The sequence below is a fragment of the Hypomesus nipponensis genome, chromosome 27 (genome assembly GCF_054491055.1).
Source record: "Hypomesus nipponensis isolate SF chromosome 27, ASM5449105v1, whole genome shotgun sequence".
NCBI lineage: Eukaryota > Metazoa > Chordata > Actinopteri > Osmeriformes > Osmeridae > Hypomesus > Hypomesus nipponensis.
Window position 1 is genome coordinate 5,449,523 of NC_140387.1, and position 27,978 is coordinate 5,477,500.

General features: G+C 49.1%; 3 protein-coding genes and 1 long non-coding RNA gene across 4 annotated transcripts in view; 1 reads left to right on the forward strand and 3 right to left on the reverse strand.

Moving 5' to 3' along the window:
- Positions 1 to 7,408: 7,408 nt before the first annotated feature.
- On the reverse strand, positions 7,409 to 9,018 carry cox5ba (cytochrome c oxidase subunit 5Ba). The gene is made up of 4 exons (XM_084693678.1): positions 8,861 to 9,018; positions 8,361 to 8,431; positions 8,092 to 8,191; positions 7,409 to 7,959 (listed from the first exon to the last, which is right to left on the reverse strand). The coding sequence occupies exons 1-4, from the start codon at positions 8,955 to 8,957 to the stop codon at positions 7,847 to 7,849; spliced, it is 381 nt and encodes a 126-aa protein (XP_084549804.1). The 5' UTR covers positions 8,958 to 9,018; the 3' UTR covers positions 7,409 to 7,846.
- Positions 9,019 to 9,278: 260 nt separating this feature from the next.
- On the reverse strand, positions 9,279 to 10,173 carry LOC146220572 (uncharacterized). The gene is made up of 3 exons (XR_014750961.1): positions 9,784 to 10,173; positions 9,519 to 9,636; positions 9,279 to 9,415 (listed from the first exon to the last, which is right to left on the reverse strand). It is a non-coding gene; the product is annotated as an uncharacterized LOC146220572 (long non-coding RNA).
- A 561-nt stretch (positions 10,174 to 10,734) lies between these two features.
- dbnla (drebrin-like a) lies at positions 10,735 to 14,875 on the reverse strand. Its single transcript, XM_084693824.1, has 15 exons — positions 14,559 to 14,875; positions 14,257 to 14,312; positions 14,036 to 14,148; positions 13,715 to 13,789; positions 13,482 to 13,625; positions 13,312 to 13,389; positions 13,031 to 13,182; positions 12,867 to 12,921; positions 12,661 to 12,729; positions 12,460 to 12,565; positions 11,931 to 12,344; positions 11,761 to 11,814; positions 11,510 to 11,613; positions 11,100 to 11,169; positions 10,735 to 10,996 (listed from the first exon to the last, which is right to left on the reverse strand). The coding sequence occupies exons 1-15, from the start codon at positions 14,639 to 14,641 to the stop codon at positions 10,860 to 10,862; spliced, it is 1,710 nt and encodes a 569-aa protein (XP_084549950.1). The 5' UTR covers positions 14,642 to 14,875; the 3' UTR covers positions 10,735 to 10,859.
- A 5,715-nt stretch (positions 14,876 to 20,590) lies between these two features.
- The window catches only part of tcf7l1a (transcription factor 7 like 1a), a 14,135-nt gene continuing 6,747 nt past the window's right edge, over positions 20,591 to 27,978 (forward strand). The window contains 3 exon segments of the mRNA XM_084693657.1: positions 20,591 to 21,512; positions 21,750 to 21,819; positions 21,980 to 22,125. Of these exon segments, the coding sequence (XP_084549783.1) occupies positions 21,327 to 21,512; positions 21,750 to 21,819; positions 21,980 to 22,125 (402 nt within the window). The 5' untranslated portion in view covers positions 20,591 to 21,326.

A 27,978-nucleotide genomic window follows, 5' to 3' on the forward strand; every position in this document is an offset into this window, starting at 1 on the left:
CAATTGGACCTATGGTTCAAGAGAAGAAGAATTTTGTAGGTTTTTCAACATTTTCACCATACAGCTAAAGCCATCATGGCCAACCTTATGAGTCGTTCCAGCTTGTTGGGTCCCCATGACAACTGAGGGGTGTACACCAAGTTCCAGAAGAATTGGACAAATGGGGTGGAAATGCCATCACTTTGGAAATGGGACATTTGGGCGGAGGAATCCTAATGAATCAACATACTGCTATTCAATAGAAGTCTGTCTGTAATCTATGGAATTCATTAAACCTTTTCCATCTTTGCCTCTGTCCCCCTCCCCCTCTGCTTCATGCCTCCAGCAGTGATCCATCTATGTTTATGCAGGCCCGCCATTCCTCTTTCCAAACTCCATATTTCTATACAGGCTCTGTCTCGAAACTAAAGTGATATGAACCACCTATTGTGAGATCTTTGATATGAAAATCGGACTATTAACATCATATATGGTGTTGTGTGAGGGGGCTGGTGTTGTGTGAGGGGGCTGGTTTTGTGTGAGAGAGCGTTGCAAACGAAGAGCTGGGCATCAGAGGCCTGGCAATGCTCGGAAAAGGTCTGCTGGCGTGATCCAATCAACAAGCTGATTTGTGCTTGCGTGTTTGCGCGCATGCATGCCCCCAGTGTGTGCATCCAGCTCCAGAGGGAGCCATCAAGGATCTGCTAAGCTCCCCGGAGCCCAGCCGGAGGCTTCGCAAGCGGGGCAGCTGGGTTTGGATTGACCCTGCTTCCTGGAGCTTCTGCCGGGAAGAGGAGGATCTCTGGAGGAGCTTGAAGCCAGTCATCTCTTCCTCATCCACCATGCACTCCCTCCTTCACTGCCCCCGACAGAGCGCTGGAACAGTTAAAGGACAAGACAGGAGGATGACATCACACCTCTGGAATCAATCTGCTTTGGGCTGGTTGAAGCTCTGCTGATTGGCTGGAGCACTGTGTTTGACCAGAGCAGAACAATCTGTGCCCATCTGGGAACCTCAGGTTTTCGTCTTCCACCTCATCTCCTGCGAATTACTTCAAGCTTGTCATGGCCTTGACCGTGGCTTTTGCTGCTGAATGATGACATCAATGATGAAGTCTGCAGTGATTGGTGAGAGGAGGGGGGGGGGGGAGGGGGCGCTGTGGCCTTCATCAGTCATTGCCACACAAAACAGGCCCAGATGATTCAAATGATTAAAATGGGCAGGTGCGTGTGTGTGTGCGCGCACGTGGGCATGTGTGTATTTTAAGAGGACGCCTGGCCTGTAGACTGCTTGTCTGATAATGCATTCACAACTGCAGGTGCTTGTTGAAGCTCCAGGACTGTGACGCACTCTCACCGGAAGACAGGCACACAGGCACACAGGCACACAGACAGACAGGCAGACAGGCAGACAGGAACACAGGCAGACAGGCACACAGGCACACAGACAGACAGGCACACAGGCACACAGACAGACAGGCAGACAGGCACACAGACAGACAGGCAGACAGGCACACAGGCACACAGGCACACAGGCAGACAGGCACACAGACAGACAGGCAGACAGGCACACAGACAGACAGGCAGACAGGCACACAGGCAGACAGGCACACAGACAGACAGGCAGACAGGCACACAGACAGACAGGCACACAGGAACACAGACAGGCAGACAGGCACACAGACAGGCACACAGACAGACAGGCAGACAGGCAGACAGGCACACAGACAGACAGGCAGACAGGCACACAGACAGACAGGCAGACAGGCAGACAGGCACACAGACAGACAGGCAGACAGGCACACAGACAGACAGGCACACAGACAGACAGGCAGACAGGCACACAGACACCAAGAGACACACACACACCCTGCGTCTCTCGCTGAAATTAAATACTTCAGTATTCAAACTTTCATCAGACACATCGACTCTGATCTTCAGAGGCAATTCCATCATGGCATCGGAAATTCTTCTATAAGACCGCCCACCTCCCCACACCCAAACCCCCCCACCCTCATCCCCCAATCTCCTACAACTATTATCTGTGATTCATCCATGGCAGTTCAGGCTGCCATCTCAGCCCCAGGGGCCTTTGTTATGGGCAATCATCTGAGTGTGCTCCTTTGGGAGACTGCCCATGTATTCAAGCACCTAATAGACCAGAACTAAAGAGAAGAAGAGAGGAGAGGAGAAGAGAGGAGAGGAGAAGAGAGGGGAAAGGAGAGGAGAGGGGAGGGGAGGGGAGGGGAGGGGAGGGGAGGGGAGGGGAGGGGAGGGGAGGGGAGGGGAGGGGAGGGGAGGGGAGGGGAAAGGAGAGGAGAGGGGAGGGGAGGGGAGGGGAGGGGAGGGGAGGGGAGGGGAGGGGAAAGGAGAGGAGAGGAGAGGAGAGGAGAGGAGAGGAGAGGAGAGGAGAGGAGAGGAGAGGAGAGGGGAGGGGAGGGGAGGAGAGGAGAAGAGAGGGGAAAGGAGGGGAGGGGAGGGGAGGGGAGGGGAGGGGAGGGGAGGGGAGGGGAGGGGAGGGGAGGGGAGGGGAGGGGAGGGGAGGGGAGGGGAGGGGAGGGGAGGGGAGGGGAGGGGAGGGGAGGGGAGGGGAGGAAAAGAAGAGAGATGAGAAGAGAGGCAAGGGGATTTTATTTAGGATCCAATCTACTGCCTGCTTATCTCCCACTGCAACTTCACTTACCCTCACTGCACTCCTTTTCCATGCATCTCACACATACACCAACACTTACAAATTCAGACGGAAGTCCAATTTCACAAAGACACCAAGATGTGATTTTGCATGTTCAGAATGTTTTAAATGCAGTAACCTTTGTGACGACCCCTCCAGAGAGGTCTGTTGTTTGGTTGTTGGAGCACACACGTTGGTAGGAGTTTTAAAGTAGTTGTCATGGAAACCAAGTCCATACAGCCTTGTAATCGCTGTGGCAAAGCACAAGCTTATTATTGTATATGTGCTGATCTGTGTTCGATCAAACATCAGTGTGTGTGTGCGTGCGTGTGTGTGTGCGTGTGTGTGTGTGTTAAAGGGCATTGGAAATCCCATGGTCATGTCGTCTGGCCCACGTGATCCCAGTGGTGGGTCACATGATGCACGGTGGTTTAACCATGACTCACCACTGCTCTTACTCTCTGTCTGGAGGAGAACTGGGCAGACCTGCAGCCTGGTGGGTTCGTAACATTGAAGTGTTTGAAGCAAGTGAGAAGAGAGACCCATTTTGGAGAGCCCCTTCTCGACAGTTGCTGCATAGCCGGGAGCACCGTTGCTCCACCCATTTCAAACTGAATGAAAGATTAAAGCGCTCGTCATGGCGGTGTCCTGCTGTGGACGTACTTTCAGTGGAGTGTGCGTGTGTGTGTGTGGCCAGGGGGAAGTGTGTTCTGAATGAGATACTCATCAAGCGGCTTACTGGAGTGCCTCGGAAAACACAAACAGGCTGTCCAAGAATTTCGTAACCATTTCTGAAGGATTCTATCCAACGAGGAAGGCTCACCCACATAACACATACCAAGGTGCCTAGCACATTCATTTTCACCCCTCTCTCTCTCTCTCTCCTCTCTCTCTCTCTCTCTCTCTCTCTCTCTCTCTCTCTCTCTCTCTCTCTCTCTCTCTCTCCCTCCCTCCCTCCCTCCCTCCCTCCCTCCCTCCCTCCCTCCCTCCCTCCCTCCCTGCCTGCCTGCCTGCCTGCCTGCCTGCCTGCCTCCCTCCCTCCCTCCCTCCCTCTCCCTCTCTCTCTCTCTCTCTCTCTCTCTCTCTCTCTCTCTCTCTCTCTCTCTCTCTCTCTCTCTCTCTCTCCCGCTCTCACACAGGCGCTGGTCTGCTAAACTCCAAAAAGCCCACTGGTACGACATGGGGGTACATGTGTCACGGCCACGTGCCGGGGGGGGGGGGGGGGACTTGCAGGGAGGCGACCTAATCCTACTGAGTGTGGGACTATTAAGGCAACGTGTCACCTGGAGTGACAGTGGCCCTTGTTTGTTTAAGTATTGATTTGACTCCACTGCTCACCCGCGCGCGCATACACCCGCACACACACGCACACATGCAGGCCCACACACACCCACAAATGCCACACCTGTGAACACGGGCACACACACATGCACACATGGAATGCACGCACACACACTGTAACGGCGGGGCACGTTTCCTCATTATTCTCCTAACCGGATTTCCAGGCGTCGTGAAACAGACGTTCCGGAGGAATAGACGGGGGCGAAGGACAAAGGAAAGGGAACGGAAGAGGGACACGCCGTACAGGAAGGATGAGACAAATGGAGTATGGCAGCTGAGGAAGGACAATCTGTCTCGGCGTCCCATTTCGCATGAACCCGATTAGATTACTGCTTTTTTTCAATAGGACCAGTCGCTGCATCAGCTCTCAGACTCTTGCCAGCCATCTTGGGCCGTCCGGTCCTAAGAGGGACGCCAGTGGCACTGTGACGCTGGGATGCTCTAGAGCAGTGGTTCTCAACCCTGTCCTCAGGGACCCCCTGTCCTGCATGTTTTAGACGTTTCCCTGCTCCAACACACCTGATTCAAATAAAAGGGTCGTTATCTAGCTCTGTAGAAGCCTGGTAACGAACATGCATTTGAATCAGGTGTGTTGGAGCAGGGAAACATCTAACACATGCAGTACAGGGGGTTCCCTGAGGACAGGGTTGAGAACCACTGCTCTCGAGAGACACTGTCAGACTAACTGACTGACTGACTGACTGACAGACGGTAAGGCTCACTGTGTTCCCCTCCGAAGATCTGAGACGTTGCTTGTTTGCAAGTTTCTCTCCAGAGCTTGCCTCTCCGACGACAGAGCTTGGCGGTAATCACACAAAGCGTGGCTGTCACGCGCCTCGGCGTCGTCTTCTTTCTTTTCACTTCCGCCCTCTCTCTCTCTCCTCCTCTGTCCTCCACCCCTTTATCTCTCCCTCTATCCGTATCTCTATCTCTCTGTGCCGCACAGCCTGTTTCTGTGCACACCCTCTCCCCGGGCATCAGAATCTGTCTGCTTGTCTGCCCAATGAAATGATTAACATTTTGTTCCAAGGAACAAAAACAACTTCTCCTCTCTCTCAGGAACACATCATCTCTCAATGACAGCCCTCCCTACTCCCCCCCCCCCCCCCCCCCGTGCTCCTCATCTCACACACACCACACACACCCGCACTGCTATAGAGGTTATGGTCTTTGAAATAGGTAATATCAACCCCCCCCCCCCTTTTTGAGAAAGTAGCACATCATTGCATACCCCATTAACGCACACACACAATCCCAGGTGAGGGAACAGCCCTTAACAAACACATTAAATGCACAGCAGAAGATATATGGTGGTACACAGCAAGAGCCATGATCTGGTCACATAAAATTCATACCATATAGATAAAGCCACTCTGGACCACTCAATATGTGCCCACCCAGACAATTAGCTGCCTTTCAATTATTAACCTCCATCACACTGGCAAATATTTGCACAGCAATTATCTCTCTCACACAGAGACACACACACACACACACATGGTTTCTAAAAGGTTTGGGCTGATTGTCTCAGACATATTGGCTGTAATGGCCCCCAGGAGATTCCCAGGGTCTGGAGCTGACATGGACCTCCATGGCAGGCGTACCCACAGACGGTGAGCCCAAGAGTGGGGTTGGAGACAGGGTCAAGCCCTCGGGACCAGTGGGAGGGGAGATCGGACCAGTAGGAACCCGGAGGCAGGACGACTCACTTCCCATTAGAGCTTTGAGCCAGAGAGCAGGCCGAGAGAGATAGAGAGAGACAGAGAGAGATGGGGAGGGGACGGAGAGAGAGAGAGAGAGAGAGAGAGAGAGAGAGAGAGAGAGAGAGAGAGAGAGAGAGAGAGAGAGGAGCAGGGGAGAGCGGCGTCAGAGCCATTTCAAGCAGAATTTCTCCATCTTTAATAAAAGCAGCTTACGTAATGCTCCTGGGCACTTCTCCCTACGTAGAATCTCTCCCTCCCGTCTCGCCTTGTCTCTCCCTCAGAAGATTTCCTTTCACTTTCATCTCTCTTTCTCTCTCTCTTCTGCCCTCTTATCACAGTCAGCTCTCTTTACCATTTTGACTGTTTCCTGATAGAACTGTTCCTTCCTTCACTGTTTTCAGCAGCTCTGCCATGAGCTTTTATACCACTCGTCATAGTATACAGTGGGACGGGCATCTCTCTCCATCCTTTCACTGTTTCCTTTTTAATCAATCTCACCCCCACCAACCTCCTGTTCCCTCCACTGTGCAGCGGGTAATTGTGGGGTTTAGTCAAAGGAAGGCGGTTTTTGAATAGCTGGTCCAGGTTATTGATCATGACTGTGCTTTCACAAGCAACTGCCAGAATGCAAATGGGGAGAGAGTGCAAGAAAGAGGCAGAGATGGATAATTGGTGTATTACTGTCCTTTATACACAACTCCTCTCAGTAGCCATAGAAACCAAATCTCACAGGAGTGCAGGAGTGTGTACGAGGCCTTAGAAGTTGCACTGGCTTTGTTGGAGAAGGGCAAGGGCTGCTTACTAAAGTGAACGGGCTGATTCCCAAATGGACATGCTACAGAGCGGTCTGATTGCAAATCAAGGCCTAATGATTCATTTAATTACCATCATTTGGATATGGTCATTTACATGACCAACTATCACATTATGTTAAGTACACAGAGGCAAATTACATTGTGATTGTCATTCACAGTGACAGCAGAAAATTAGATATATTTAATATATATATATGAGACATCCGCCACAGAGAAACTTGCAGGGGAAAACACAGCTGTGATGTTGAACAGATTCAGTATGACTAGTGTTAGTCAATAGCACCCTCTGCTGGTCAGGAGCACGCCACAAAACCAGTAGGTTTTCGCTCCAACACTAATGTAGCACACCTGACTCGCATAATTAGCTGGCTGATCAGTTAACTAGTGTTCAATCAGATTGAATACGTGTGATTGGAGCAAACACTGAAAAGGCAGCTTTCCAGGAACAAGGGAAACATCGAACACATGTAGGACAGGGGGTCCCTGAGGGCCTCCCGGCCCTGCATGTTTTAGATGTTTACTTGTTCCAACACACCTGATTCAAATGAATGGTCGTTAGCAGGTTTCTACATAACTAGATAACGACCCATTCATTGGAATCGGGTGTGTTGGAGCAGAGAAACATCTAAAAAATGCAGGGCAGGGAGGCCCGAGGACCAGGATTGGGAACCCCTGTTCCAGAGGCATGATCTCCTCATACTGCGTCGCGCAGCATACGTCAGAATACATTTTCAAATGTTTTTTTCCACAAATTTCGATTATTATATCTCTTCTAACAGCAAATTCATCATTCCACTGATAGCTGCAGACCAGCCACAATAGGACTGTATTTAAATGCTAGGGCAGAGTGGTACATTTTAGTATTCACTATTTTCTAACGTGATGGAAGACAAAAGACATTAGGAGTTCAACTTTATTGTTGTCATAAGAGCAATTGGATCGCGTAACACTATACAGTACATGTGTTTGTCTGTAAACTGTTTTATGGAATTGTTTGATAAAATAACATTGAGTCCCATACCATAAGAACTGACCCAAGGGAAGTCACAAAATGATAGGTCGAGTAAGCAGACTTTTGAGGTTAGGAAGTAAAACGATCAAGTAAAGACTAGAGCGAAACAAAGAGAGATGAGACAACGGTGACCTAAGTGAACCAGACAGGAAACTGGTCACAGCCAAAAATCTGGACTGTACCACTGCTTCATTTGGACTTGGAGGAAAACTCTCTGATCCTTCTTCATCTCGCTCTACGGTTGCTGGAATCTTTCGGTGAATGTAACGTACATGTCAAAGCAGGAGAAAAGGTATGACAGTTGAATAGAATAAACGGGTGTAATTTAGTGGGGCAGCTCATGGGGCACCAGCTTGTAGTGCGAGCCGCAGGAGGGGCAGCGCTGTGCCTCCCCCTGGTGGAGCCAAAACCACACAACAGCCGTGTTGTCCTCCTCACCTACAACGAGAGAGATTATACGTCATCTTCAATCCATGATAAAGTGATGACTACAAACTGGTTCGTTCGATTACTAGCTAGTTACTGGAAGAATGGGAAGATGAATTGAAAGAAAAAGCCCCAATTACGTACAGACACAACCAACAATCCTTTTGGTGGTTATGGAGGGCACAAGATGGGGGTCCGACTTTGACCCCGCATACTCCTTGGGCTTCAGCATGCTGTACGGATCCTGGCGAGACGAAATGTGAATCGCGAGGAATTACATGGAGAACTTGAATACATGTAGATGTGGAGATGATAGCATACTAGCTTGTACGTCATGACCTGGACGACACGTTAATCTTTTCAAAGTGGAATGCAATTGTCTAGTTAGCTATAACTTAATCGTAAAGGCTTACCGCTCCCTCCTTTAGCGCAGTCATGATTTTCTTTTCCATGCCAGTGGCTTGCTCTTCATCAGTGGGGATTCCTGTAAGAAAACATCAGTGTCATTAGCTAGCTAGCAAGTTGCGTCCTGTTAGCCAACCATGTTGACAGCTGACACTGAAGGTTTTCGCTACTAGCAAAATGGCTACTTCCGTGCTGACTAGCTAGCTTTATAATGTACAATCAATGGCAGTCACTAAGAAAGGTTAAGCTAAATAAATATTCCACACATGTGAAGCTGGTCAGACCAAAGTAACTAACTGTACTTTGATAGCCTAGCTAGCTAGGTTACGATTAGATGACATTTCGCTAACTAGCTCCAGAGCTAACAACCACGATAGCATCAATGACGAAACATTGAGCCGTACGAATTAGCGAGAGCTATCTAGACTGTCCTTGGCAGACAATTGTACGATATTATGGGGTCGCATGCATTCGTTAGCTTTATCTTGTTTATACGTTTCCAGCTCACCTCCCACCGCCATTCCACGGGCAAGAGCAGGAACCGGGGCAGCCCGGCATGTTGTGGCTGCTCTAAGAGCTGAGCGAAGCAGTAACCTTGCAGCCATTTCTCCTTTCAGCCTTTCACAACTGGTGGTGTTGCTGACTAATGACGTATGTAATTCATCTAACAGTCGCAAAAATATGACGTACCGTTCTGATTTTGCTGCCGAACGCGTCAGTAGAAATCAATCCGTAATCGTCATTTAAATTGTACCAGTATACCTTTTTAGTATGGTGGGTAATAAAACGGCCGGAGCAGTACAGACACTGATCATTTCATAACTCTTGTAGGCCTACTGTAAGGAAGCAAATCGTGACCAAAATTTTAATTTTAATGCATTTGCAGAAATGCTTTTTCATTTTAAGAATGTGGCTGCATTTGACTCAAAAATGAAATTAGTAATCAATCATCCTATTTGCACTTTAATTTCCTTGTAAAAGATTGCTCAATTTTTCACTTAATTTAAATGTAAGAGAAATATGATGATGTCATCAGGGTCAAAGGTGATCTCGGAGTCATCAGCTGCGTACAAGGGCAAATAACACAATGAGAAAAATAGAGGGCGCATGGACAAAGAATTCACACAAATATTAGAATTGAGCCCAAGGAGGAGAGGACAACTTACCAGCCTGGCACAGGTTCCCTTTTCAAAACCCGCCCCTTCTCATACAGTCCTCCGTCATCCCCCGTCACAGCCACTTCCTGGGTGCCAATGTACAGGTCGTCTCGACCGATGGGCCCCTCTGCAGCCAGAGAAAGAGAAGAAAGTCTTTTGTGTGCTGGGGGTTTGTTACCTTAGCGACGCTATGTGTGGGGGCGAGGTGGATCGTGAAGTGGATTCGTGTGCTTGAGTGAGTTCAGGAAAAAGGGTTTGCTGTTTTGTTGCCTACCCTGAGCTGCGTCATCTGCATCGTCGTCAAAGTCATCTGACCAGTACTCCTCCTCTGTAACACACACATAATAAGTCTCATTTAACACACCATCAATGACATGTACTTGAAGGCCTTTATGGTGGCACTAAGGGTGAGAGGTTCCATTGATGTGTCAGTGTGTGACAGACCTTCAGGTTGGAAAGGCGAAGCTGGTGCAACAGAAGAAGCTCGTGGAACAGGTGATGGAGATAGCACAGGTGAGGCAGGTGATAGGGCTGGCACAGGTGAGGCAGGGAGGGCAGGTGATAGTAATGGCACGGGTGAGGCAGAAACAACAGGTGATACAATTGGCACAGGTGAGGCTGGGAAGGAAGGTGATAGTGCTGGCATGGGTGAGGCAGGGAGGGCAGGTGATGGAGTTGGCCCAGGTGAGGCAGTGTTCTTGGGGAGCAGGGGGGCAGGGGTTAGTGGTTCGGATGGAGCTTCTCTCTCAGTGGACTTCTGGGACAGGAACGGGCTCTGTAGCCTCCCTGATCCCCCCAGTAACCTTGCAGCCATTTCTCCTCTCAGCCTTTCACAACTGGTGGTGTTGCTGACTAATGACGTATGTAGTTCATCTAACAGTCGCAAAAATATGACGTACGGTTCTTATTTTGCTGCCAAACGCGTCATTAGAAATCAATCCGTAAACGTCATTTAAATTTGTACCAGTATTATACCTTTTTAGTATGGTGGGTAATATAACGGCCGCAGCAGTACAGACACTGATCATTTCTTTACTCTTGTAAGCCTACTGGCTATGAGTTTTTACAATGTACAGACTATGAGCATTGAATAGTCCTATACACTAACATGTTCGACTTCATGTCAGCCACTTGTTTATGAGTACACAAGCACATCGTCGCTGTTTTGAAGTTTACGCCACCCATGGAGGACATTTTGATTTTCAACATCAAACAACTGACCTAATTATATTGTATGTTTTTATTGATCTGATAAAGATTGATATCTCAGAGTTGAAACACTGAAAATATTTCCATGAAATAACATTTTGGAGACAGTAGAATTGTCACTGTTAAGATTGGTCGAAAGGTCTACAGAAGCTGAACATAATTGGCTGGGAACATTCCATAGTGTCCATCTGGTCCAAATCCTCTCCACCAACCCTCATCCACCATATCAATCCCACTGATGATGTCATCAGGGTCAAAGGTGATCTCGGAGTCATCAGCTGCGTTCAAGGGCAAATAACACAATGAGAAAAATAGAGGAAGCATGGACAAAGAATTCACACAAATATTAGAATTGAGCCCAAGGAGGAGAGGACAACTCACCAGCCTGGTAATCATAGAGGGCTCTGGCACAGGTGCCCTTTTCAAAACCCGCCGCTTCTAGCTCCTCCACCTAAGACAGAGGAAAACAGTCAGATGGCTTAGCGGTTAGGGATTTGGGCCACTAATCAGAAGGTTGCCGGTGAGACTCCTGCCCGTGCCAGACGACGTTGTGTCGCTGGGCAAGGCACTTCACCCTGCTTGCCTCGGGGAGGGGGGGGAGAATGTCCCTGTGCCTACTGTAAGTCGCTCTGGACAAGAGCGTCTGCTAAATGACTTAAGTGTAAATGTGAAGCCCCTGTATGACTGCGTGTGTTCTCCCCTGCCCCACCTCCTCCCCTGTGTTGGCACTGGTGAAGCCCAGTGGTGCGACAGAAGAAGGGGAGCCCCGAAAGCAGCTTGTGTCGACTCACGGTGGATGTGATCTGGCGAACGTCCTCATACAGTCCTCCGTCATCCCCCGTCACAGCCACTTCCTGGGTGCCAATGTACAGGTCGTCTCGACCGATGGGCCCCTCTGCAGCCAGAGAAAGAGAAGGAAGTCTTTTGTGTGCTGGGGGTTCGTTACCTTGGCGACGCTATGTGTGGGGGCGAGGTGGATCGTGAAGTGGATTCGTGTGCTTGAGTGAGTTCAGGAAAAAGGGTTTGCTGTTTTGTTGCCTACCCTGAGCTGCGTCATCTGCATCGTCGTCAAAGTCATCTGACCAGTACTCCTCCTCTGTAACACACACATAATAAGTCTCATTTAACACACCATCAATGACATGTACTTGAAGGCCTTTATGGTGGCACTAAGGGTGAGAGGTTCCATTGATGTGTCAGTGTGTGACAGACCTTCAGGTTGGAAAGGCGAAGCTGGTGCAACAGAAGAAGCTAGTGGAACAGGTGATGGAGATAGCACAGGTGAGGCAGGTGATAGGGCTGGCACAGGTGAGGCAGGGAGGGCAGGTGATAGTAATGGCACGGGTGAGGCAGAAACAACAGGTGATAGAATTGGCACAGGTGAGGCAGGGAGGGCAGGTGATAGTGCTGGCATGGGTGAGGCAGGGAGGGCAGGTGATGGAGTTGGCCCAGGTGAGGCAGAGAGGGCAGGTGATGGAGTTGGCCCAGGTGAGGCAGGGAGGGCAGGTGATGGAGTTGGCCCAGGTGAGGCAGTGTTCTTGGGGAGCAGGGGGGCAGGGGTTAGTGGTTCGGATGGAGCTTCTCTCTCAGTGGACTTCTGGGACAGGAACGGGCTCTGTAGCCTCCCTGAGATCACAAGACCGGCGGGGAGGAGGAGAGAGAGGCAGCAAGTTTGTCTTTTTGCATTTGTGCAACCAATACAGGAGAAACAATTTTTTTGTCTTGTTTTTTTTTTTTTTACCAGGTTTGAATGTAGCTGATCCACTGTTCAGTCCTGTACTCTGATCTCTCTGTTTGAATACGTCTTTAGGGTTAAACGACCTCTGAGAGATCAAACTTGCAGCCTCCTATTAGTGACACAGATCAAGCCATGTGGTGTATTATAATACTGTGCATTGTAAGCCTCGAACGTTCCCCCCTCCCGATGTTCAAGTAGACTCACGTTCGCTTTCTGCACAGAGGCAGCGGAGTGAATCCCCCTGGAAGGCTTCTGTACACTCTCCTGCTGCTCCTGAAAGTGGGAGGATCTCAACTGTCAAACACCCCCACAAACAACACGGATGTCCCGCGGGCCCTCATGTCTGTGAACGTCCAGCCTGACGTGTTCCCCTGCCAGAGCGTTTGGCAGCGGGTGAAAGGTCAGCTCACCGTTTGTTGCCGCTGATGCTCTGCAACCTCTTTTTCCTGTTGCATTTGATAGCTCCTGTCACACACACACACACACACACTGTCAATGTTGCACAGTATACAACATGTATTCTTGCTATTTAAAGATATCCAGAGTATGCATCGTCGAGTGAGGAGTGACAGACTTCTGCTGGTCTATCACAGAGGCTCTCTCCTTTGCCTTCCGGTCTCTCTGCGCCGCTTCCAGTTCATCTCTCTCCTTTCTCTCCCTCTCCGTCCTCTGCCGGTCTTCCTCTGCCCTCCTGCTGTCGTCCTGACGACGGGCTTCCTCATCCCTCTGAGAGAGAAATTGGATCATTTGCAAATGATCCAATGTTTTTTTGAAAATATGTTAAGAAGCATTTTAACTGATTGAAATATGTCCATTTTCTTTCAGGAATGAGTTCAAACGTTCATCTGTTCCTACCTGAGACTGGGCCCAGAAGTTGTCTTTGTTGGTTTTTTGAATCTCCTCCAAAGCATTGGTTTTTTGATACACAGAACCCTGTTTAATGGAGAGGTCATTAGTACTGTGTGTGTGTGTGTGTGTTTGGGGTGTGTGTGTGTAAAAGAAAGAGCGCTAGTGTGTGTTCTCACCACAGATCCTCTGGGCACATCACTGTGTTTCGAGGACTCTTTGTTAAAGTTATAATTGGCCCCTGAAGCCTTGGCTACTTTACTCAAGATTGTCTCCGGATCCACATCCTCCTCTGCACGAGCATTTATGGTCACATGTGCTCCCTGGAGGGAAGACCATACGCAGATGATTGGTTGTTTTAATTTCCTGGATGAATTATTGATTACTGTAAAGCAAAGCAGGTCAAGCCTACCTTTAGGAAGGTGGCCATAGAGCTCACATGATTGGCACACAGGGCCTTTCTGGAGTCCCTAACCCCTTCACCAGTCTGAACACACACACAAATGGGAAAACAAGGACACAAACCAATTACCTGAGTGTTAAGGCCGAATCCCAATACTCCCCCTTACCCCTTACCCCTAGCCCTTAGTTTACCCCCTAGCCCTTGGCCCTCGAAACTGATTGTACAAAGAATGTTGTTTCTGCATGTGTGATTGCGCGTATGTATGTGATTGTGTAGGTGTTGGTTTGTGTGTTTGTGAGTGTATTGTAGTTGTGCATGTGTGCTGTTCACCCAGTTAATGAAGACAAATTTGGGCAGGCTGGAGTTGGCGAGCTGGACCTTACAGAAGGCATACATCACTTTCCCACTGCTCAGCTCCTCTACCATCTCCTCCAGTCCACCAGCTACACGCATCCACACAGATCGTACAGATACATTCATAATACAGTACTAGTAATGTGCTTATTTACATGATTTTCTTTCAGGTATAAATTCATATGAATCACACATGCCTCCCTTGTCTGCTAGACGAATGTCATTGCTGTTCCCCTCGTAGGTGAACAAAGCCCTGTAAACACACAAACACACAGGTATGCAGATAGACAAGGTGTTCTTTTATACTCTGGGAGAATGCCTTTGACAAGACCTCTGTTTAGTTGGTCGGCCTGTTTGAAAATGACGAGCAGTAGGCTTTAGCCGTCTTGAATTCTGTGATTTAGACCACAAGAAAAAAGAAAAAAGAAAACGAGTAGCTCCATTTCGTTTTTGTGAATAATCTGTGCGTGAAATGTAACGTTTATAACGCTCCTCTCACCAGTTTGTGTCCAACTTCGAATCCACCACTTCTTCATAGGCGGCCATAAGTGCCGCGCCATTTTTACTCAAATTTACCGCCATTCGGTGAGCTTGACCCTCGCTGTCAACAGAAACTCTTGAAGAAGGTGTAATTCCACTTGAACTCTATCCCTACAAATAGCAGTTTCAGACAACAAGGCTCTTGATCCGACAGGTTTATAAATGGTAGAACCAGAACGAGGACAAAACCAACTAATTACAAAGAATTTATTCCATCTTAGAAGCGCGAGTAAATCTTAACCGGCCACAGCCTACTGATTGCTTGTGTGTCAGTATTGATTGTGTGACATTTGAAGAACAGGTTGCCCTCTGCAGTGATGTGGAAACCAGTTGGTTTAGAAGTCAGAACCTGAACATCTACATTCTTAGTGGGTGCACCTTCTCATGTAAGCTCCACTCCAACCGTACATATTTAACAGGCTGAAGATGTTGACCATGACTGTAGAACAAAAAGTGTCCTTACCAGCACTCTTAAGAAGAGATTGGATAAGGTCTAACGTGTAGTAGACTAGGCCGGGCCCGTACCCTGCATGTAAAACTGAGGTCGGAACACTGGTATTGGTTGAACCTCTAATTCCAAAAGAATTGGCATTGATATGGAGTTTGTTGTTGCCCACGTAGTTTATATAACTGCCTTCACTATCCCGGGAAGGCTTTCTAATGAATGTTGATGCAGGATTTGCTTTCCTTCAGTCACAAGAGCATTAGGGGTACGATGGCACCGATGCTGGGTGATTATGTAGATTGAACTGGGGGCAAAAATAAACAATTCTTTTAAATGTAATATCTCAAATGTTTTTGATGGTGTTTAGGTCTGAGGTCAAAGGTCAAAGGGATCTGTGCCCCCCCAGTCTTTCCACACCAAACTCGGCAAAACAGTTCTGTAAAGACCTTGCTTTGTGGATGGGGGTGTTAGCAAGCTGAAACAGGAAAAGGCCTGACCCAATTTGTTGCCACAAAGTTTGAAGCACACAATACTTTAGCATTGAATTTTCACCAGGAGAACTGACGGCTATTGCCAAAAACCCATGAAAAATAGCCCCCATTGATGATTGGTTGGTTAAAGTGAGGTGAGGCCAACTCTAGTGTCTATGGCCATTGTTTTGGAAGGGGAAGCTGATACTGTATCTGGACAAAATGTCAGCTTTCTGGACACTGGCTATTCATTTGATACTATATCTGGACCAAATGTCAGCCTTCTGGACACTGGCTATTCATTTGATACTATATCTGGACCAAATGTCAGCCTTCTGGACACTGGCTATTCATTTGATACTATAACTGGACCAAATGTCAGCCTTCTGGACACTGGCTATTCATTTGATACTATATCTGGACCAAATGTCAGCCTTCTGGACACTGGCTATTCATTTGATACTATATCTGGACCAAATGTCAGCCTTCTGGACACTGGCTATTCATTTGATACTATAACTGGAAAAAGTGTCAGCCTTTTGGACACCAGCCATTCATTTGATACTATATCTGGAAAAAAATCAGAGACCACTGCACCTATGTCTTTCCTTTCCAAAAACGTTGAGAAGGAAAGTTTGGAGTAAGAAAACAGAAGGATTCAACTTGCAGTGGCCTCTTAAATGGAACCTTTCTGTTCCTCACTCAAAATCATGTTGGTGTTTTTTAGCTGTATAATGTGATGATCAGATGTCCAGATACTTCAGGCCACATAATGTAAGTGAGAGCAATACTGACGTTCCCCAGCAGGTGTCTCTATCGAGCCAAAAAAAACAAAACAACCAATGGGATTAGTCAAACATTCTCGTGAGAGTTCTTCTTGTTGTGTTTAAAAACCTAGTAATCCGATACATTCCCATTTAGTTTCACTGAGATCGCGAGATCGGGGTGGTTATCTTGCGTGTAGATTCTTGTAAAGTCTAAAACGCTCTTAAATACCTCAAGCCTGAAATGTCTGTGAAATTCAATGTGTTTGTTCGTTTTTTTGTGCATGTATGTGTGTATTTCAAACCTAAACAATGCATGATGTATTTACCGACACAATAGAAATAGTAAAGTTCATCCCTTTCTGAAAGGTCACTGTGTTGCTTAAAGGGATGTCAATGAAAAGCGCATGTGTGTGCTTGTGTGTGTGTGTACGTGTGTGTATTTACACGTGCATGGGTGTGAAGTTCTAGAATTTCTCTCCCGATTTGGACACTGACACCCTCCCAGGCACACATGATACTGGAGCCCAGCTTTCCCCCTGGGCTGCTGTTGTGTGTGTGTGTGTGTGTGTTTGTAATGTTGTCTATTTTAAATGTTTTGGTACATAAGTGTAAACATGTTCCCCTCCCCCCCCCCCCCCCACACACACACACAGACAGACTCACACATTAGCATGTGTGGAGACCAGATGAGTGTATAAGTAAATGAATAGGGTGATTGATAGACCACAGCTCAAGAGCAAACCATCCCCTGGTGCTTCTCATTAACCCCCACCCTCCCACCCGCAATCCTACCCCCCCCCCCCCCACACACACACACACACAAACATGTACCCCCCCAACCAAAAACGTGCCCCTCCCCCATCCCAGAGTCCTTCCCCTCTTGTCTCCCCACTCTTGTCTATCCGAATGACTCTCTCCTTATCTTCCTCCAGCCCGTCCCCCCCCTAACAAACCTCCTTGCTCCATCCTCATTAGGGTCCATTAACATTCCCCCCCTCCCCCCCCCCCCCCCCCTCCATTCTTCTCTGCCCTCGCTGGTCAGCCGCACACCTCCTGACCAACCAGAGCGGAGAGCTTTGTGGCCCTGTAGGCATGAGAAAACTGCTGGTGGATCACCGATGCAGCACCTCATAGACTTCGACTTCCTGGACAGAGCCCCAGTAGCACAGCTGTCCCTCTCAGTGCAGTTGTCCCATGGAGAAAGCTTGATCGGAAACATAACACACTTAAGGTTCCCCACACACAAAACCACACAGACGTAGAGACCAGATAGTGGTTTGCGGGGGGGGGACAATTTTTACCCATAAATGTCTAGTTACACATTTAACACACGTAACATACATCGAATGCACATTCTCAATTTTGGGGGGATCGCTTACTCACTCATACACACACACGCTCGATTACGCGCACACAGGACCATTGCTCACACATACGAGTCCATTGTGAGCAGCAGGTTCCCCATGGAGAGCAACATGGTAGCAATTAGAGTGCTCCACCTCCTTTCTCTCCCTCTTGTTCTGTGTGTGTGTCCCCCCCCCCCCATTCCCCCATAAATGTGTGATGCTGCTGTTAGCGAGCTCCCTCCAGCTATCACTTTATAAAAGTCTCATCCTTGTCTTGCCCTCTTTCTGCTACAACACACACACACAGGCACACACACACACGAACTAAACACACACTTAGTTTCCTTTGGAACAAAAGAGGGATTTCCTCCCCACTGACACACTCGCAAAACTACTCACACAGATGAGTATTTCCACACTCGGAAAACACACACGCACACATCATTTCATCAGCTGCAGTCCCACAATCATTTGGTTTCTGGCTCTTGGGATGGCGGAGAGTTAAGGAGGAGGGGGGGGGGAATTGGGTTTTTTTTTTGTTGGGGGGGGGGGGGGTGGACTGGAGGGCAGGAGACAGCTCCGTTTACACCCCCCCCCCTCCCTTTCCCAAAGATGTGCAAAACTTGTGGGAGGAAGAGGCCCTTCAGAAACTGGCCTCATTCCAAACACTGTACCCTATCAAATGCTAATCCCCCTCCCACTGACGTACAGCTGCAGGTTTTCATCGCTACGTGTGTCTCTCTCTCCCACGTCAACTGCCTTTAACAGGTACGTGTATGTGGAGAGACAGTTATGGCGGATATCGGGACAACATCTTCAGAGAGGAGAACGTTTCGTAGCCGAATCACGCGCCGCTCTGCCTGAACGCTTTCCAATTCGGGGGATCTAACCCCCTTCCCCTCACTTTATGGCAGAAATGAAGCCGGATGTGGTGAAAACATTTTTCCTACTTTCCCCAGTGGATTCAAGACTCCATGTACTCTGTGCCCCTCTCTCTCTCTCTCCCTCTCTCTTTCTCTCGCTTCCCCCTCCCCTTTGCTGACTCAGCCAGGGCAAGACTGAACCCTTCTCTCCGTTCTGCTAAATAGAGACCTGTTGTCCAGCAGTCTGCTGGGTGACATTCTGGTATGCAGGCAGTTTTAAGTAGTAAACTGAACAAATCCTCGATGATTGAAAGGGTCAAATCACTAGCAGGCTTTTAGCTGGATAAACCTGTAGAGCACTAACAACTTACACAGGCACACACACACAAACACACCGTGTGCCAGCTTGAGTTGGCTGCGGTGAATTTGAAGATTTATATGTCACTTCTGTGGACAAATAAACCTATAAGGCCAGAGGTACAAAAAGACACTGTCATCTAGACAGACATTGACTGGCAGACAAAAGCAGGGCTCTTCCCTCAAAGTCTTGGAGCCCCAGGGCTGCAAAGAGAAAGAGGGCAGGGGAGAAGGAGAGAGACAGAGGGAGAGAGAGAGAAAGCGCTTGAGGGACAGTGAGTGGAGGAGAGACAGAGAGAGAGAGAGACAGAGAGAGAGAGAGAAAGAGACAGAGAGAGAGAGAGACAGAGAGAGAGAACAGAGAGAGAGAGAACAGAGAGAGAGAGAGAGAGAGAGAGAGAGAGAGAGAGAGAGAGAGAGAGAGAGAGAAGAGAGAGAGAGAGAGAGAGAGAGGGAGAGAGAGAGGGGGTGGGGAAGTCTGGGAGATGTCAGAGCTGATAACAAACCAAAGGCTCTGGTTACAGCCACCCAGCCACCAACAAAAATACACGCACACACACACACACGTTGTCTGCACAAAGGACTTTCATGGAATTTTTACACTTGGAATTCCAATAGCATGAAACTGTTGAGCCAGTGAATCAGGATGGATGACAGAAACAATGTCCTGGTCTCTGACATTGGCAGAAGAGAGAGCATAGACAGAGAAACGTATGACACAATGTTCACACCATGCTGATTCTGCAGTGATGCAAGACAATGTTGTGTTAAAACAAATATAGGTTCAGGCAAAATTATGTTTGTTTTTTTTTCTTCTACACCCTAAGTCTCATGACATTGTGTTCCAGATAATCCTTGGGAGGCTTTCGGTTTATCGGGAACAAGAATCAAACATTCTGTGTTTTCGTTTGGCTATGTAGATTTCTGTGGCAGAAGATTGCATATCCATAGCTAGCATAAAAACAACCATATGATTTCATAACATAAATGGTTTATTTCCATTCAGTATTTTCTGTTCTCTTGCCTCATTCTTTCTCTCTCTCTCTCTCCTTTACATTATTCTCCCTCTATTTCTCCTTTCCAACACCCCTCTCCCTCTCCTACTTGGGTCTGTTCTAAATGTTAAGATCTGTGTACCCATACTGATGACCTTAGCATGTGTTGCACATTCATGGTTATTCCAGCTGGTCATGTATGTGGCCCCTGACTAACCCCCATAGCGTGTTCTATGTCTAGAACACGTGACAGCTGCAAACTCGTTAAGTTAAATTTTTTGATTCTATCTCAAGTTAGTCAAGATGACTATACACGATATGTCCAATGTTTGGATTACATAGATTTAAATCAAATAGGTCATAGTCCTATACAGCATTAAAGCTTCTTATGGTGTATATATCTAACAATCTGACTTCTCTATACGTTTTTCGTATTCTATTTATCTATCAGCGCAAGGAACAACTCCAAACTCGTAGTTGGACGGCCTTATTCAATCTGAGCCAAGAAGGCTGGTTTTGAACGGCACCCTAGAAACTGAAAGAGGGGTCGTTTTTCCGCCCAAACACCTCCCCCTTCCTTCCCTTGTCTCCCTTGGAGTCTGGGGTGAAATTGTTGCCATTGCTTACTGTTTTATGATCAGTTGGACATTTTCCCTGAACATTGGTGGGGTTTGAGCTTTGGATATTTAAACGGATCCTGGATCTGCCCAGGACCATTCGCTTCTAGTCTCCTCCCCCTCGCCTCTCCCGACGGCCAGTCTTTTCCTTCCACTCCACTTCAGAAACGCCAAGCGGCCCTACGTTCCCACGCCTCTGTACAACAACCAACAAGCATTTTGTCTTGAATCAGCAAGGATTTTAATATGCGGAAACGACCTCTTTAAATGCCGTCAATGGACGTTACACATCGTGCAAATTGGATAATCGTCGGGAAATAAGTAAATAGCACTGCCGACAGCGGATCTGACATATTTCCTCTGGAACACACAGCTCAGAAACTTTTTTTTTGTGGCGCGTGTACAGCGCTCGCTACAGGCGTCAATAGCTTACTGCTTTCTTTGTCATTTGTCTTTTCTCTCGATTTTTCCATTGTTAGTAACGTTGCAAGTTTATCAAAAAAAATTGCACATATGGATTTTACTATCTGGATGTGTGTGGTTTTTTAATCTAAGTGACTTGCAGTTTCTACTTTTTCCTGTCTGGAGAGACGCGACAAGAAGGAAGACGAGCGCCCACCCTCAGGAATTTGAGCAAGCAAGAAAATGAACGTGCATTGAATGTTGGCTGGCGACTTTACACAGAAAATACCCAGTTGAAAAGCTAGCAAGCTTACTTAAATTTTAATTGAGTTCACATTGTAGCTGGGTTTAAAGTAGGATAAGATATGCTGGCTATCTAATCGGATTCGATAGATGCGTTTGTCTAAACGGAGACAGTAGCTAGCTAGCAACAACAACAACATAGTTTGTTACACAAATTTCAACATGCCGCAGTTGAACGGTGGAGGAGGGGATGACTTGGGAGCGAACGACGAGTTGATATCTTTCAAAGACGAAGGGGAACAGGAGGAGAAGATCTCGGAAAATGTTTCTGCCGAACGTGATCTAGACGACGTCAAGTCCTCTCTGGTCAACGAATCCGAAAACAACAGCAGTTCCTCCGACTCCGAGGTAGGCAAGCTAACTTAGTAGCATAGGTAGCTAACACTAGCTTCAAGGCAGCTAACGCTAGCTAAAACATTTAGCCAGCCGACGACGTAGCAAGCTACCTAGCAAGTTTAGCCCGCTGCAGTGTTATTTGCTACTTACTCAAGTAGTAAAATAATCAACTCAACGAAGCGATCAATTCAGTTTGTGAGACGGACATCATGTGATTGCCTTTGTTTTCCTGTCAATGTGTATCTACAGGCTGACAGACGCCCCCGGCCCAGACCAGACTTGGAAAGTTATGTCCGACAGAGAGAGTTCTTTGCCGAAGGTAAAACTCCATCTCTGTAGAACGCTAAAGTTTATATGACAGCAATGAAATGACCCCTCTCTCCTTGGGTTCAAGGATATTTGTAGTAAGCCAACCCTGCATTTCCTATTAAGAATTCAGTCACACACCATGACCATGTTCCTGAATTGTTTCCTGTCAGCTTTGAGGAGACAACAGGATGGAGGGTTGTTCAAGCCTTCCCCATATGCTGGTTATCCATTCCTGATGATCCCAGACCTCGCTAACCTCAGTAACCTTGGTAACCCTTACCTTACCAATGGAGCCCTCTCTCCCGGAGCCCGGACGGTGAGTCATCAAGTCACACACATAAAGAAAAATGCGCATGTACACTCGCAAACAAGTGTATGCGTGTATAATGTTACTCCACTAACACCGTTTTTTGGAGTTAGGATACCTGATTTTTAGACACCGATACTGTGCTTTGTGATACTGGGTGGGTGAGTTAAGGCGATATGAGATATTTGCCTGCAGGGGGAAATAAGCCTAAGCAAGCAATCCTAAACTTCTGCACACACACGCACACACACACCAGTGACAGACGAGACAGATTGCACGGATGGCTTTAGCCTGGGTGGTGGTGTTTATTGTGTGCAGCCATGCATTGAGAAGTTGGTACTTTCAGAACCGCGCGGCTTTTGTGTGGGTCTGTGTGTCCCCCGCATTAGGCTTAGTCATTCTAAAGGCTCCAGTGAGCTGCCCTTCCTTCTGGTATGACTGAGGACACTGTGCCTGGCCGGACCGGGCACCGCGTCCTCGCAGTGTCTATGAAAGTGGCCTATTGTGAGCATTTCGAGGCCGACATGTTGTACGCGTGTGAATGAGTGCGCTCGACCTGTTGCGATAACACAATGCGTGCTGGTGCGCGGCCCCGGACAGGCCCTGACAGAGCCCCTGTTAAAGGCCTGGCTGCTGCAGGAATGTGGCCGTCTGTCTGCCGTTTCCATCGTCGCCAGCTCATACCGCCAAGTTGCAGTTTCGGCCGCGTTAGCCCCCGGGCCCAGTGACACGGTGGGTTTGCGCCAGAGTTCCACGGAGGGGGATTACGACCGCACTTGTGTTTCCCTAAGTCTGACCCCCCCCCCCCTCCCTTTCCTTCATGTTGACATAATGGCCTCCGTTGATGCCCTGCCTTGGGGTGGGCAGTGTTTTAGCGGGTCAGGTGAATTCCGAACGGATTTGGTGCGGTTGTTTCGAATGTTTGACACAGTTAGCCGACGGTGGTCTCGGCGCTAATGTTGGTGATGTGCTTTAGCAAGTCCTGCTTTGGTGGATTTACTTGCTGCTTTGTAATGCGGGGCAGTGGCGCTCAGGCCCCTTGCACACACACACACACACACACGCACACAGGCACACACCTGCATTCCTGTGTGTTCCCCTCCTCGTGTGTTCATGGGTCATTGTTGTCGTTAGCAGGGGGTAAATGGTCCTCATGCAGGTCTCCGCAGGGGAGCATTACACCTCATTATACTAACACACAGTTACACACACGGTCCACCGGGACACCCAGACTGATGCACGACACACACACACACACACACACAGTATCAGGTGTGTGCTGGTATCATCCCCGCATCTCACCTATCTCCCGTCCTGTGTGTGTGTGTGTGTGTGTGTGTGTTCAGCCCACATGGGCGCGGAGGGAACGGAACATGTTGACTTTAGTCAGCAGAGTGGGTTGATACTCCAACACTCTCCGCCACCCCTCCCCCACACACACACACACACACACACACCCCACCCCTTTTCGCCAGCCCTCCTCACCCTTCCTCCTCCAGACTTCTCAGGGCACAATGGAAAGTCTGTGTACTTTTCAGCCCTGTCAGTAGGATGGCGTAAAAAAAAAAAAAAAAAAAAAGACAAGGGAAAAACGTGTGTGTGTGCGTGGCGCGCCCGTTTCGTCTGCGAGGAAGGTAAACATGCTAACGCTAGCCGGGGGCTAGCTGACCCATAACACGGCCCTGTTTACTGTACCCGTCTGCCCCTGCTTGCCGGAACGTACACACAGCCTGCGCCAGGCTGTCTCCGAGCCTCTCCCCACCGGCCGCCTCCCCGCAGTCGTCCACCTCGCACCTCCCGGACACATCTGGGGGGCGTGTGCGGGGCACACGCGGCCATAACAAAGTCGAGTTTGTTAAAAAAGTGTTTTCGGACAGAGAGGGGGGGAAAAGTCCAGGAGTCTTGAGACGTGCCCGCCACACACACACACACACACCTGGGTGACTGCCCCTTCACACACACACCTGGGTGTCACCCTTGAGCAGCGGTGAATAGCAGGGTGGAGAGATGTGAATAGATAAAAGATAAAAAAAAAAAAAAAAAATGCTGTATCAACCATGACAAAGTTCCACCTTCTGTCTCTCTCTGTCTCTCTCTGTCTCTCTCTGTCTCTCTCTGTCTCTCTCTCTCTCTCTCTCTCTCTCTCTCTCTCTCTCTCTCTCTCGAAGGTGGGTGGTGTTGACAGGCCTCCCTCCTGTGCTGTGTAAAGGTCTCCTTGTTTGTTTAGTTTAAGTGAGCCTCTCCTGGCAGCAGGACCATTCCTCCATGACCGTGTTTGCTCCTCATTGTCTTCCAGGTCTTAAAATACCGGGACAGAAGCTTGTCAAAAGCAACAACCTTTACACACACATTCCCCCCCCCCCCCCCACGCTCGCATGCGCACTTGCCTCTTAAACACACACTTTTTTTTGGGGGGGGGGGGGGGGGGAACGCACACGCCTGTTCACTCATCGCCCCGGGGTTGCTAACCCAACCCCGACGTATTCCTTCCCGGATCAAGCTGCTATCTCGTTACCGATAAGAGAGAACGCCCTGCAACAACCCTGCAGTCTTTGTCTCGGACGCCTGGCTCAACGGCTTTGCCCCGTCGCCTCACGCTGCCAAGAAGCTCCCGGATTTGATTCCCCCCCCCCCCGCACGGCGCGCCGTTTGCGGCTGGCCCGCTCCCGGGCCTTGCTGTCCAGCGTTGGCACGTGGGGTTCCCCCCCCCTCTGGCAGTATGGCTCCAAACAGACGGCTCTCCAGCCCGCGGGCCTGCCCAGGACATGGGGGGGAGCTCTTGGGCATGGCCTGCCTGGGCGCTGCTCCTGGGAGGGGAAGGACAAGCCTGACGGGACAAAGGGAAGAGGCACCTTTTAGCGTGTCTTCTCATTGGTGGGTTTCTCGTCCCGACGAGATGAGTTGTGTATGTATTTTGGTTTTTTTATTTTATTTTTTTAAAGAGGCTGTAACTTTTGCTTCCAGCGCCAGCCGTACAGTGACCTCATACCTCACGCAGTAATAAACCCTGATTGTGCAAGGGTGAAGTGTGTGTGTGTGTGTGTGTGTTCATCATTCTGGTATTTCTAACAGCTGGTTTCAGTTAAGAGCTCACAGCCAGAGCTTCCTGGGGCCTCGGGATGGGGGGGGTGTGTGTCTGTGTGAGAAAGTGTGTTTAAACAGGATAGTGTGTGTGTGTGTGTGTTGCTGGGTAGGAGTTGGTGTGTATGTCTGAGGGGGTCGTGGATGGGGGATGGGGAGGGTGCGGGGCTTAGAGAAAGAGAGGGGCCTGATGAATTGGTGGGAAAGAGTATGTAGGAGGAGGGCGGTAATGTAAAGACTCCAGGTGCGTCGGAGCTGTGTGTGTGTCACACTGTGTGTGTGTGTGTAGTAGTAGGACAGAACGAGAGTGTGTGTGTGTGTGTGTGTAAAGTGTTTGTAGAGAACGACGCACACAAAAGAAAAGAGGGAGACAACAGAAACGTGTGTGTTTCCAGGAAGGCTACAGCAGACAGTAGAGGACCTGTGAAGATGTCAGCTGGAACGAGGCCACGCTGGATCACACCAGTCTGCTGATCTGTTATCTGTTCAGTGGAGGGGTCATGTAAAGTAGTATAGGGTTATGACCAGGGTTAGGTAAAGTAGTATAGGGTTATGACCAGGGCCATGTAAAGTAGTATAGGGTTTTAACCAGGGTTATGTAGTGTAGTATAGGGTTATGACCAGGGTTATGTAGTGTAGTATAGGGTTATGACCAGGGTTATGTAGTGTAGTATAGGGTTATGACCAGGGTTATGTAGTGTAGTATAGGGTTATGACCAGGGTTATGTAGTGTAGTATAGGGTTATGACCAGGGTTATGTAGTGTAGTATAGGGTTATGACCAGGGTCATGTAAAGTAGTATAGGGTTTTAACCAGGGTTATGTAGTGTAGTATAGGGTTATGACCAGGGTTATGTAGTGTAGTATAGGGTTATGACCAGGGTTATGTAGTGTAGTATAGGGTTATGACCAGGGTTATGTAGTGTAGTATAGGGTTATGACCATGGTTATGTAAAGTAGTGTAGGGTTATGACCAGGGTTATGTGGAGCAGTGTAGGCCTAAGACCAGGGTTATGTAGAGTAGTCTAGGGCTAGGACCTGTGTTATGTAGAGTAGTGTAAGGCTAAGACCAGGGTTATGTGGAGCAGTGTAGGGCTAAGACCAGGGTTATGTAGAGTAGTGTAGGGCTAGGACCAGGGTTATGTAGTATTCGGTGTCAACAACGCAATGCACAGCCCTCTAAAGCAGTGTGGAGATGCTGTAATGTAGAGACCTCCAGTCTACCTCTTTGCCCCCCATGCCAGGGGGTGCCTGCTGGGCAGTGGGGGTGCGTTAGGTGAAGTTAACAATCCTCATGAATGAACACTTTCTCTCCTGGCTCCATCTGGCCTAGGGAGAAAGGGCGGGAGGGGAGGAGATGGGGGGATGGGTGGAGGGTAATGAGAAGGAGGGAGGGTGAGGAGAAGGAGAGAGGTTAACGGGGTGAGGAGAAGGAGGGAGATAAAGGGTGAGTTGAAGGAGAGAGGTTAACGGGGTGAGGAGAAGGAGGGAGATAAAGGGTGAGGAGAAGGAGGGAGGAATAGAGGGTGAGAAGGAGGGAGGGAGGGATAGAGGGTGAGGAGAAGGAGGGAGGGATGAAGGGTGAGGAGAAGGAGGGAGGGATGAAGGGTGAGGAGAAGGAGGGAGGGATGAAGGGTGAGGAGAAGGAGAGAGGGATAGAGGGTGAAGAGATGACGATCCGCAGTTAAGCCCCATCCCTATTTTCCCACAGTTCCCCCTCTCCCCTGCGCTGTTCATCACTGTCGCTTCACTTCCCCCCCCCCCCCCTTCTTCTGTTCACTCCCACTCGCCACCCTTTTCTCTCTGCCTCTTCCTCAAGCCCTTCCCTCTATTGCATTCCCCCCCCCCCCCCAGCTCTCACTCCCCCCCCCCCCTCCCTCCCTCCTCTTGTCCTTCTCTCTTGTCCTTGCTGGAGCAGAGGGAGTTGCTTGGGGTCAGGGGTGAGAGTCCGGGGTCTGTTTACGTCACTCACAGTTGAGTGAGCACCAAAGGCCCTCTCCTGTTCTCTCCTACTTGGGGTGCTGTGTTTGTGTGTGTGTGTTTGGGGGGGGGGGGGGGGGGGGGGTTAGGGTTGGGTGGGGGGCGTCTGCACGAAGAGAGCTCCTCGTTTCAGACAAGTCGGTCAACAGTGGGGTCTCCGACGGTGTGGGTGGGGGCCGGCGGGGGTCAGGCTGCAATTGGACGGCTGCGGGATGGGCGTGTGGGGGGGCTGGTAATACGGGGCTGCGATTGGACGGAGGAGGGATGTGGCATGGGGGGGGGGGGCTGGGTGATGGGTGGTGCTTTGTTGATTCCCTCACTTTGCGCGAAAACGCCACTGAGGCTAAACACTGAGACCCACAAACGCACACACATGCAGACGCGCGTGCGCGCGCACACACACACACACACACACACACACACACACCCTGCACAAGCAAACAGCGTCTCTCCAATCTTATTATGTCCTTGTGGTCCTCATTATGAGTTTTATTTGACCTGCTACACAATGGGGCCCTTATTCATGACTTTGGTGTGTGCGTGCGTGCGTGCGTGCGCGCGCCTGCATGTCTGTGTGTGTTAGTCTACCAGTCAGTGAAGCTGGTATTACATGTCCAAAGCTTTGGCAGTAGCCACCTCCCCCCCTCCCTCCCCTCGCCCCTCCTTTCCCCTCTTCCTCCTCCTCTCTGCCACTCTGCCCTCCATGATAGCGTGGCCATTTATAGCCTCTTATCTAAACTTCCTTCCTCCCTGTCTCTGCTCTCTCACCTCTCTCTCTCTCTCTATCTCTCTCTCTCTGGAT